The 12575-nt window shown below is 40.5% G+C and overlaps 1 protein-coding gene and 1 long non-coding RNA gene across 8 annotated transcripts in view; one reads left to right on the top strand and one right to left on the bottom strand.

The window, feature by feature from the left end:
- Positions 1–235, top strand: part of LOC114564479 (uncharacterized) — a 13436-nt gene extending 13201 nt beyond the window's left edge. The window contains exon 3 of the long non-coding RNA XR_003693759.1: positions 71–235. This is a non-coding gene — a long non-coding RNA (uncharacterized LOC114564479). The remainder of the gene's footprint in view (positions 1–70) is intronic.
- Positions 1–12575, bottom strand: part of LOC114564477 (CD209 antigen-like protein E) — a 13659-nt gene extending 1084 nt beyond the window's left edge. The window contains exons 1-8 of one of the 7 annotated variants that reach the window (XM_028591838.1): positions 11995–12070; positions 9782–9844; positions 9298–9406; positions 9033–9208; positions 8829–8930; positions 3148–3315; positions 1950–2092; positions 1719–1828 (exon numbers count right to left, since the gene is read on the bottom strand). In XM_028591838.1, coding sequence (XP_028447639.1) covers positions 1719–1828; positions 1950–2092; positions 3148–3315; positions 8829–8930; positions 9033–9102 — 593 coding nt within the window. In that variant the 5' untranslated portion in view covers positions 9103–9208; positions 9298–9406; positions 9782–9844; positions 11995–12070. Of the gene's footprint in view, positions 1–1718; positions 1829–1949; positions 2093–3147; positions 3316–8828; positions 8931–9032; positions 9209–9297; positions 9485–9781; positions 9845–11994 lie in introns of all 7 variants that reach the window. The other 6 variants (XM_028591839.1, XM_028591837.1, XM_028591836.1 and 3 more) reach the window with 6 other exon arrangements.

The following is a 12575-nucleotide window of genomic DNA, read 5'->3' as shown; positions in this document are numbered from 1 at the left end:
TGTAGTGTGTAGTGTACGAAGCTGTGGTAGTTTAAAGGACGTCTGACTGGCCCTGAGTTCTCCTTTGCAGGCTATGCCCGAGGAGAGGAGCCAAGCCAGAAGAAGCTGGTCGCCGGGGGAGACCCGTGGACTGTCATTTTAACCTCCCACTGCTGTTCTGCTGAACAATTTTAGCTTGATTTTAGTTGGTTGTGCTTTTTCCTTTAAATTCTTTTAAGGAGGAATTTTAATAAATTTATTTATTTTTATAAATAAATCTTTTCTCCCTCAAACTGGTTTTTACTCACTGTTTTAAACACCACTGGTTTTAACTGCTCTCCCCCGATATAAAGGACCTGTTTAATCTTGTATCTTTAAATTGGAAACTTGGTAGTTTTAAGAGGTCCTAGGCCTCAGCCAAAACCTAGTTGGCGTTGTCGGCCCTGTTTTAACTTTATCCGCGCACCTTACTTTGCCAAACCCTCCTCCAAAGAGCGCTGAAGGAGCATCCACAACAATGTTGCTAGACACTTGTCTCACATAGCAGACATTACTTCTCAGCACAGCGGAGTAACGTTAGCTAACGTTAGATGCTGGCTATATTGACAGTCATAGAATCCCACAGACATCATTTTTCATCTTAGAATTATGGTAGGAACCACTAAAAATGCAACAACTTTGCTGTCCTCTCCACCCGATGGACAGACATGCTTCTTAGGCTTAGAATTATGGTGAGAACTGCTAAGAATAACTCTACCTTGCCGTCCTCTCCACCCAACTGAACACACTTTATTGGCTTAGAATTACGGCAACAATCGCTAAACCCACTGCAAACTCACGGTCCACTCTTCCCAATGGTCCTCCGGTAACGTTAGCAGGGTTAGCATGGCGGCGTTAGCCAGTACCAGCCGGGATCACTTTACTGGCTGTGTCTCAATTTTTATTGATATTGATTTTACTTTTTTGCGAGTAACCAACTTGGATACTTTAGCTAAACAAATGTTGAAATTACATTTAATGGCTGTCCCTAGTAGCTGTTATAAATTAGCCTAAAGCTAATCCTTACCTTACCTGTTCAGGAGGAAATTAGCCAACTCGGTGTGCTTTTGGGCTCTAAGCTGTCTCCATCTTTCAAATACATCTCCAATATTTGCCCAGGGTTTGTTACGTCTCTGGTCACGCAACTGTTAGAAACATGCAGTTTTTTTTAGGTCGGGTAGAATCTATCTCTGTTGATCCTGTTTGTTTGTTTGCTGCTTTCATGGCTGTACTAACGTTACAGCTGTAGCGTGCTAGGTTTACGTGTTTACAGGTATATTTGGCAACCCAGCATGGCTGTCAAACTGGGCAGTTGATACCAACACACAGGACAAAACACAAACAGGAATTCCATCACGGAATTTCAAAAGGATAAAATACTGGCATTAGCATAGTTGTAAGAAAAGACTGTATTTCAACTTAGCATGTTTCCTTAATATCTGATGATGCATTGGGGTCATTTTGGGATTCATTACAGTAAATATATTACATATTGGACCTTTAAGCAAAGGAAGGAACAATTTAGGTTGAGTCAAATTCTATTATCAATAATAAACAGATCTATATATTTATGCATGCAAAGCATCTATGCTTGTGAAAAATGTCTGCTGGAAATTCAAAGCAATTAAATCCTAGTACTCAAAATATAAAAGATATAGTTATATATGTTATGTCTGTATACAATTACAGTTAAGTCTTACTTCAGAGTCAGTGGAGTTCCATCTACCCATTTCCAGGTCCCCTCCTCATTTCTGTCAGTCAGACCAATCCAATACCAAGTATTTTTTGTTATGAATTCAGAGAGAAACATCTGTTAAAGAAATCCATATTTTATTTTAACCACAATATATGTGCAGTTTACATGCTTTAATCATAATTAAATATTACCTAGAAGAAAATGAGTAAATCCTGTATACTATCATGGACTGTACCTGCTCTTCAGAGCTTTCTATCACCACCAGATCTGCTCCTCTCTCTCTGCAGTCTTGTCTGCCTTTCTCCCAGGAACCAGACTCAGCAGAGAGGAGATAATAGGAAGAATTGAACATCCTCCATCCGGCTGGACACGTTTTCTCTGTAAGATACAAACAAGATGCACTACACGCAGATAAACAAAAAGCATGTCTAGGTCCTTGAAGTTAGTTCTGAAGATGTTAACTTTTTCAATGATTGCCCTTTTAATGCCCCCTATAACATTGTCAGATAAAGTATTTCAGACTTGAATACAAATTATGATTTATTTTTTTTTAATCTTGTTTTGTTTTTTACCCTTAACCTGATTGCCTGATTGACTTGGCATTAAGCTTAGCGCTAGTTCATGACGGCCACGGAAGTCTTACACCCGCTGATTGAAATATCATTCCTATCAGACACACACCAATCACAGCCATTCTCACATCAAGGCGGCCCTTTTAAATATGACTCCCTCCTTACACTGATCCCTGCTACACTAATGCTGCTTCACTCACTACTGCTGCTGAAACGTTTTGCCTCCACCTTCCTAGTTCAGAGTCCTAACATGACTCAAAGTTTAAAATGGTTTTCAATGTCTTTCTTTTTCTCTTGTATACAGGGGGGTTTCTGCATGGCGCTCCCTGTTTCAGCTTAGCATGCTGCTTGGCTGGTCCAGGAAGCATTACCAAGAGCGGAGCCACCGGCGCCAAGCATATCTGTATTTCTATTTGTTGCAATAAATGGTTAAAACTATGACCAGTGTTCCTGACTGATTATGACTATAATTATAACATATTTCACCAGAACAAGTTTAAGAAATGAAAGGTTTTGCACCATCATCGTATGAAGTGTGACTCTTGTGAAATTAAGCAAAGGCGAGAGAGAATAGTTAACAGCTGAGTCAGCAGTTTGGAAATTTGGCATTCAGTTTAAAACAGTAATTTGCCACCTGTGAGGAGAATACAATGTAGCACCACACAGGGAAAGAGGCCATTTTCCAGGGGTCTATAATCATATTGTTTTCGTTAATATAGGTTTGATTCATAAAATGTCTCATTTGGACTATAACTAATAAATCTAATAAAAGTACATACTAAAAATAGCTTATCACAATTCAAGGTGACTGAGTAAAAATGTTACAGCGAGTAAATCTTAATACCAGACACAAGCACTCACTCTGTTTAAGCCTGTCCAACTCTTTAGCCATTTCAGTGAGGCTGGAGTTCAGCCGGTCTCTCTCTTCAGTCAGGGAAGAAGACTTGTTATCACTGGCCTGGAGACGCTCAGTCAGGTTGGCTTTGATAGAGGAGAGCTCTGCAGCTGATCCACGTAATGACACATGGTCTAAAATAATCAAGAGACATTTCTCAGAAACACAATCTCATACCACATGCCAGCTTACAGACATTTTCCACTGGGCGTCTCTGCTGCATTCCGGCTGTGTTCTGGTTATGTTCCAATCTCAAGAGACATTTCTCAGAAACACAAAATACATTCTGCATTCATGAAAATTTCTAATGTATTTCACAAGACTTAATTTCCTTATTTTGCCCCATGATTGTGAAAGATAATCACACTTAAAGATGCAGTAGGTAAGTCTTATAAAACCAACTTTCTGTCATATTTGCTGAAACTGACCCTATGTTCCAGTTGAACTACATGAATTATGTAATATAGAAAAAATCCAGCTCCTCTGGCACCACCTACAGCCTGTATTGCGATTGGCAAAATTCCATCACTCCCAGTTGATTTTCTCCAATCAGGGCCACGGGGGGGAGGTCTATCTGCCTGTCAATCACTGCTCAGGCACGTTCTCCCCTCCCCCTTCCCCGTGCACGAGCTGCAGAAAGGTTTCCCAAAACTCAGGTGAATATTGGAGTGGCTCTTCAGAGGTGGCGTGAGCTCCGGGATTTTAAAGATCTGAAGAACGATGCAGATGTAGCCACATTTCTTCTCGACAGGTAACATAATTACCATGAATGATTTATCTTTCACTTGGTTATTAGTAGTCAAATGTCCACAAAACTACGTTGGTGAGGATAATAGTAACGTTTGCACAGTGGTCGGTCAGATATGCTGAAATGGCTAACAGTAGCCTGCTAGTTAGCATCGTTTTACTGTTGGTGAGTAAAGTTGCCATTTTGTTAAGGTTTAGTTATTGAAAATGTTGTCTGACATGCCTAGGCAGTTGTGTCAATTCCCTTGTGTGGGAGGGGCTTAGGAGACGGTTTTGGCTTGAGCAGAAAAGGGGGAGGGACTGAGAAGTTTGTTGGCAAAGTCCTGGATCTTCACAATCTTACCTACAGCAGCTTTAACCAACCTATGACATGTCAAAGGGTGTAGTGAACTCTGCAACAGACTTCAGTAAGCATATTTGAATATGAAATTATTTTTTTACTGATTTGGCTGTTTGGCTGGGTTTTGATATATTTCCTGTGTATACTGCCGTGCAAAGCAAAAAGACCTTAACTCAATTTTGGTCAAAAATTAGTTATTGTCATTTTTGGAACATTAAAGATCTGCTTTATCATGTGGACAAATATCTTGAGTCAATTGTATTGTTTGACTTTGTTTCATGGCACTTCAGAATGCTCAAATTGAGTTAAGGTACTCTGCCTTTGTTTTTCTGCCCATCAAATTGAAGTTACTCTTTGCCGCGCTGGAGTTACGGTGTTGTGTCATCTAATCTTAAGTATTTCTGACACACACAGAATCTTAAAGCAAATATTGGAGTGTTGTTTTTACTAAGGTTTACCCTAGCTTTAAGAATGGCCCATTGCTCTAGAGGGAAAATGTTGGTGGAGATGGCTTTAAAACAAAGACACCAAAATAATCAACCACTACCAGAGGGAGCATGCCCCATGCCGCCGCTACCTCCCCAGTGACATTAGTGTTAAATTAATGTATGCCGACTATATAGAAAAAGGCAACAACTGCTCCTATGAGTCTTATCGTAAGGCTGTAAAAACTGTGAAGAATAAGCTTTACTAAGCTTGGAGAGGAGGAGTGTGAGAGCTGTCTTCTGCAGCAACAGCACGTGAAGGCTGACCACCAGGGGGAGCCTGCAGCGTATTGCCCACAGTGTTAGAGGTGGCAAAAACATAAAGATGCTGCTGCAGAGAGCAGGTTACACTACAGGTCAGATGCAGAAAGGGACTGCCCTGAAGATAGTTCAATCAGAAGTGTAGACCTTCAGAAAGTTATAGTGCTCCCAAGAATGCCTGGGGTCAAGTCAGCTGTGTTCACAAGACGGATCGTGGCATATCATGAAACCTTTGCGTCAGTTAGGAAAAAGACGAACAAAAAGAAGACCATCTCTGTTGTTTGGCACGAGGGAATTGCAGGGCAGAGTGCAAAAGAAATCGCATTGGCTTATGCAGCAGCATTGGAGAAGGAGCGGGACATCAAGCACGTGGTCTACTGGGTAGACAATTGTAGTGCTCAAAATAAAAACTGGTGCCTTTTCTCTTCACTTGTGTCCTTAATTAATTCGGACAACATCTCTACAAAAGACATCACCCTCAAATTCTTTGAGCCAGGGCACAGATTTATGAGTGCCCTAATAGTTTCTATCATGGTGTGGAGCTGGAAATGAAGAGCAGACCAGGAGGGGTGGTCTACGATTTTGAAGACTTCCTCTCTGTGGTGGGAGATTCCAATGCAAAGAAAGTTGAGGTGGTGGAGCTCAGAAACCAAAGCATCAGGGACTAGTGTTAATTTTGTCAGACGAGACGAGACTAAATATGTTCGTCAACGACCTTTTTTGCCATGACTAAGACGAGACGATGACAAGACTGCGGCGATGTCCAAAAACGGTGACTAAGACTAAATTAACGTGCATTATTGTTGACGAAAAAAGACGAGACTAAAATGTTTTGCATAAAATAAAAACTAAGATAAAATCTCTCTTCATTTTCGTCTACAATCGTCTATACTTTTTCATCATGAGATAGAATCTTCAGCTGTTACCGAGACCCGGTGCTACGGCACCGACAGGTGCCCTAACAACTGTTATCTACCGGACCGAATAGCCTGCGCTTCTCTCTGATGCTCCTAAACGGATGTTAGAGTCAACCAAAACATCGCTGCACGGGGCGCTAGTTAACACTACACTTGGCAGCAGGTAACGTTAGCATACCGTTAGCTAGTTAACACTACACTTGGCAGCAGGTAACGTTAGCATACCGTTAGCTAGTTAACACTACACTTGGCAGCAGGTAACGTTAGCATACCGTTAGCTAGCAGTTGGATTTAACACAGTTAAAATGCTGACAGCTAAACGGTTTAAAGGTGTGTCTCTATTTCCAACATGAGACGCACGACAGTCTGCAGCTGCCGTTGTCTGAAAAACAACACATATGTTGCGTTCACTTGAAATACGCCTCGCCAGTTTCGTGCTGCATTCATTTTATTGTAAAATATCCTTTTCCCCATGCAGTGGTTGTTTTTGTCGTTTACTGGTGAAATAAGGAAGAGGCTCAATATTTATATAACTTTATAGCATTTATTTATTTTTATAACTATTTGACTGAAATGGTTATCGGAAATAATTTATTTAAAAAAAGACTAAAATGTTTTGACTAAAACCTGACTAAAATGGCGAGACTTTTAGTTGACTAAAACTTGACTAAGATACCTTGAGTTCTCTTTTGACTAAAACTAGACTAAAATGACAAGACTTTTAGTCAACTAAAACTTGACTAACAAAATTTTTTGGCACAAGACTAAGACTAAATTAAAAATAGGTGACAAAATTAACACTATCAGGCACTGGACAGATGGCCATTCTGCAGTCAAGGGGAAGAAGATAGAACTTAAAGTTGTCCAGGTGCGACGTGGCTCTAGGAGCATGTTTGCAAAGATGTCCCATGAGGAGGACTATCGAGAGCTGGATTTCCTGCAAAATAAATATCAGCTAAAAATACCCACCACTTTAAGGCCACAGGACAAGGGCATAGAAGATGTCAAAAAGACAGATATCCTCAAAAAACTGGTCCCCCTCATGCCACCCACCAGGAGACTGTTCTGGAACTCTCTGCCTGTTAGCAAAACCGAAAATCACCAAGAGTAATGGCCCTCGTTGTTTCTTTGAAGAACAGAGGGTGAGAAAGGGAACCATTACATGTCTAAGGTTTTACATATATCCTAGTGTTTTCAGATTGTCTTCTAGATGTTGTAAATGCCCAAAAAGTTTAAAATCTGTTCTTGTTCTTCCTATCTATTTTATGTTTAATGGTGGTTTTCAAACAATGGAATGGTGCAAAATTTGGAAAGTAATGGTGTTGAATGTACTATATGGGCTTTGGTATCAACCGAATATCTTTAACTTATTGGTGGTTGGTCAGATAAAGCAAGCAAATTTGAAATAGTACTATTGGGCTCTGGGAAATTATAATGGGCATTTTTAAAATATTTTTATGTTATTGACAAAATTATGAATTAATTAGTTAGCTGTTAGTTGCAGCCCTACTTTAAACCTTAGTTCGGTCACGACTGACTCCCTCCGTGGTTGCGAAGTTTGTGTCTCAGAGTGTCCAAACACTCTACACAGGTGTGGTCATTGACATGTGTTTCTGTTCTGTTTAATATACATAAATACAAAAGCACAGTATAAAAAGTTAATTTGTAATCAACGCTAACTGTAATAGTAATTTTAGTAATAGCATTTTGGGCATGCAGTGTTTTCTGCCCAAACGTTGTTAGGTAACTGGCACTTCAAAAGAGTATGAATCTCTCCCAACCATCAACAGTAATGTGTTCTTTCATGAACTGTCAAATGTGTCTCCTTGCTTGCAGTCAGCCGTGATGGAACTGTTGCTTGCATCCCCCATCAGCACATACCAATGATTTATTGTTTGTTGTTTGGTCTGCATTTTTGTATACCATCTGCATTTTGCATTAAATAATATTAATTGTACTTTCTATGTGAATTTGTTGTGTGACATTTATTCAGCATAACCCCTTATAATCTTGTAGATAATGCAAAGGCAGAGTACAGTAACTTCTGAATAACGGTCAAAGGTCAAGTTTGAGTTTAAGATTTTTATGTAGATAAATAACTTAATAAAAACAAAGTATTGCCACATTTCCAATATCCTGCCTACAACTCATTTGGCTGGATAACAAAAAAGGTTAACATTTTTGTTAAGGCATTTTTATCATAGTGAGGCCAATAGGGTTAATATTGCTTACATTTTAAGTAAAAGTTATCATTGTTATCATAACATTGTACTATAAAATAGAAGTTAAGGTCTTTTGCCTTGGTATGACCGATGGCCATTTTGTGGTCAATGCTTGAGCTCAATTTTTTTTATGTAGATACATGTATTAATTATGACACCTACTTGGCAAATTTTCAGTTTCCTGCCTATCATACAATTGTCTGGACAACAAAAAAACTTTAAAGTCATTTTTCTCAGTTTCACACTCTGGCGAGTTAAGGTCTTTTGCCTTTGTAGGGCAGTATAATTCTCTAAACAAAAACAAAACTGTATTAAAGGAACAAAACATTAATGAGAAAAAGGACAGTGAATCAAACTAACACAGATCAGAAAAAGATCCTGGATGAAAAGTGAAAGAAAGTAACACACATATCCAGGGAAAGCATCTACATCTTTTAGAGTAGAATGATGCCAATGATGATAATTTTTTGTGCACAAATAAGTCATCTCTTTTGTAGATCACCAAATGGGGCAAAATTAATGTTACTTGATGCTTTATAAACCACTTATTAATCCTTAACTAGTTATTATAGCATTAGTCACAACTTTATAATAGCCATCCACATGATCTTTATAGATGGTTTACAAAACAATTACTTTATACACTTTAACATCTGAATGTGATTTTAGACTCACAGTGGACACCGAGGCCGATAATCCCAGCCAGCAGGAAAACACTCAGCAGCCCCAGACAGAGAACAACAGCTCCATGAAATCTCCTCTCTGAGCTCCTGGGACCTAAACCCAGAGAAGACCAGTGAATACAACCAATCATACAACAGTAATCAGATAATATACAGATCAGTGTGTCAGCCTCTCTGTCTGACTGAACATTCTTACCTGTCTGATTTGTTGAAGTCTTTAGGTTAACAGACTTGTCATATTCAACATTGGTATACATGTCATCCATCGTTCATAAGGAGGATGACTATTTCCTGAACGGTCAGCGCTGCAGGACGGACTGCACTACATGTAAACTATGAAACTCCTGTTGGTTATAATTTCTCCTTTTTCCCCTAAAGAAGAGGAAGTCCTGTAGTCATATTTCAGATGTAATGAAAACAACTTGCATAAAGGACTTAATCTGTATCGGAAAGGGCTTTACCTCCGGAGGGGGCTAGGGTCATTCATTGTTTGCAGTAAGCTCCTCTGGATGTTTTATCAGTGATTCATTGCCAGCGTCCTGGAAAGCTGGCTCTGTTGTTGGCATTGAGCTGGAGTCACTCACAGCAAATGGAGAGAAACGGACCATGAGTAGGATGCTGGCGATCATGGACAAAGACCACCACCCACTACACAAAACGTTCATCAAACAGAGGAGCATGTTCAGTGGCAGACTTCTATTCAATTCAATTCAATTTTATTTATAGTATCAAATCATAACAAGGGTTATCTCGAGACACTTTACAGATAGAGTAGGTCTAGATCACACTCTATAATTTACAGAGCCCCAACAATTCCAACAATTCCAGTAATTCCCTCAAGAGCAAGCAGTGCGACAGTGGCGAAGAAAAACTCCCTCTTGGGAAGAAACCTCGGACAGACCCAGGCTCTTGGTAGGCGGTGTCTGACAGGCCGGTTGGGGATACCTGATCACTGTCATGCTCAACAGATAGGGTCAGGAGGTCCTTTGTCCCCAGGGCCATCCAACTCTTCAATACCACACAAAGGGGGAGGGGGAGAAATGGACCTTTCAGCATGAGCCTGTCTCTCTCAGCCCCTACCATTACATCACTAGACTATTAGACCATTAGAAAAACTAGACAATATGATCAAATGACACCTGTTCTGGCCTCTCTTCACTGGCTCCCAGTGCAAGCTAGAGCTGATTTTACCAACAACAGTTGGCACACCACAGCATAAAACAGGAAACTGGCAATGACTCACTGGTAAAACATCAAGAGGAGCTTACTGCAGAGATACTTCTCTGGAAGTAAAGCTGACTCTGCCCTTTCCGATACTGATTACACAGAAATTGTACTTTATGTGAGTTTTGGATGAATTATCAAATCAGCTAAATAGGTTAAAAACTGGCTGTCTTGTGGGCAATACTTTGTTAATCATCTTATGTATGCAGACGATCTGGTCCTGCTCTGTCCATATAGTGCTGGGCTGCAGTAGATGCTAAAGGTGTGCTCTCAGTATGGCCTTGATAATGATATAAAGTATAATGGTAAGAAAAGTCACATAAATGTTCTAATAGTTAGAAGCGATTAGGACAGGAAATCCATTTTTGTCTGTCAGATAGTCCTCTTGCTGTGTGTGAGCAAATTAAATATTTAGGTCATGTCATATCTGATGACTGGACGGATGACAAAGACCTCTACCGACAGCGCCGTAAAATTTACTCTCAAGCTAACATGCTTATAAGGAGGTTCTCTATGTGCTCTGACTCTGTGAAATGCTCTCTGTTTAGAGCCTACATCACATCGCTATATACTGCTCAATTGTGGTCTAACTATAAGAAAAAGAGTCTAAGAAAAGCTGAGCCCCCCCCCCCGAAACCGAAGTTGAGGTAACTCTCAAGATAGAGCCTTACTTTCCTTTTTGATACAGAACAGTCATCAGCACTGTTACGTTTCTCCGCCATGTTTCATTCATAAAATAGTGATGCTGTGGCGGCAGGAAAAACGAGGATACAACAAAATATATAGTTTTTATACAGACTTTTGTATACATTATATATTCTAGTGTATTATCATAATTTGTTTAACATGTGCAAATATATATTTTTTTACCTCTACCTCAAACCAGATGAAGACTTGCGCACCCCCTGTGATCTTTGCCGCCCCCCCTGGGGGTGCCCGGACCCCAGGTTGGGAACCACTGCTATAGGCTAATATGCAATTATTATGTATTTTTGTATCTCTTTTTTATACTATGTATTAGGGGTGTCCCCAACTAAGGATTTACACATTCGAATCAGAATTGACGAATCTTTCTATAGTCGACTGACAGTCGAATCATCTGTGTGTGTGTGTGTGTGTGTGTGTGTGTGTGTGTGTGTGTGTGTGTGTGTGTGTGAATGGGTTGGGAGGGGCACGACACTAGTCAGCAGGAGGGTAACATGTAAACCGCAGGCGCGTATGGACGTGTATTTCGCATCCGCCGCATGCATAACCGTCTCTATTTTGGGAACTGTGTATCCTGGCTCAAGTGTGCGCATTAATTCTTTATAACCTTCACCGTCCACAACATTCACTGGCCTCATTGTGAAGCAAAATAAACTCTGCAATTTTGTCCGAGATTTCTCTTTTCCTTTTCTCGGGCAATGGCGGTCCCAAATCTAGCTTTCTTTGAGTTAGTTTTGGCACAGCTCCGGTACTACTACTACTACTACTAATACTACTACTAATACTACTACTACTACTACCAGACCCGTCGCCAGACCTCAGTCTTAAGGGGGGCATATGAAATACATGGGAGGGCACAATTATTATTAGCGTACAGTACGTATATTTATAATAATCATATACTCTTGTTATACTATTCGTACGTAATCATCACGTTAAACATAACCAACAACAATATGACCAGGTAGCCTATATAGCCTACAACACATTACATAGAAGCAATGTTATGAATATCCATAAAACACTTGACTATACAACATATTAGATGTAATACCAGAAGCATCTCTCAAACATTGCATTTTAAAGCAGTCAACAGAAGGATATGCATTGCTATGCATGTGCCATGAGACATGCACGCACGCGCGCGCACACACACACACACACACACACACACACACACACACACACACACACACACACACACACACGCACAGAGACTTTGAACCTACCGGTACTTTTGAGTGGAGGTAGCCTGTCCTCTCTCCAGTCCCTCCTGTCATTTGAAGCTGCATGCTTATTTAAGCCCTTGTCTGTAAATCTTAAACCCCTTAATGAAGAAGGTCGCGTCCGATGATACAGATGTGAATTTCCTGCAGGCATAACAAAATGCGGAGTCCTTTTCCACCGAGTATCCTACGCAAGCCAGTCCCTGTTCAAATACCAGATATTGCTTTTTTTTTAACCAAACATTTTGACTGGATATTTCCTCAACACAACCTGTTTGGGTTTGTCCGTCACACGCCCTGATTCAACAGTTAGTTGTGGCCCAAATGCTACCCCAGTCGCAGTTGCACTTGACCTGCAGGTCCTGCCAGGCCCAGGGTCGGGCTCCATGGAGCTACTAGCATCAGGCTCAGACTGTCGTCCAGGGGCTCCTTCATATAACGACAACATCAGGAGGCGTCGGTGTCGTATCCAATTTGGCAGAGGAGAATGTTGGTGGGCTTTTCAACCACTTACGGATATCCGTGACTAACTGAAGCGAGTAAGCCGGCAAAAACTCATCCAGCTTTCAAAAATGTGCGCTAAC

This window comes from Perca flavescens, chromosome 11 (genome assembly GCF_004354835.1).
Source record: "Perca flavescens isolate YP-PL-M2 chromosome 11, PFLA_1.0, whole genome shotgun sequence".
NCBI lineage: Eukaryota > Metazoa > Chordata > Actinopteri > Perciformes > Percidae > Perca > Perca flavescens.
The sequence above is the reverse complement of the archived record's forward strand: the minus strand, read 5'-3'. Positions and strand labels throughout refer to the sequence as shown.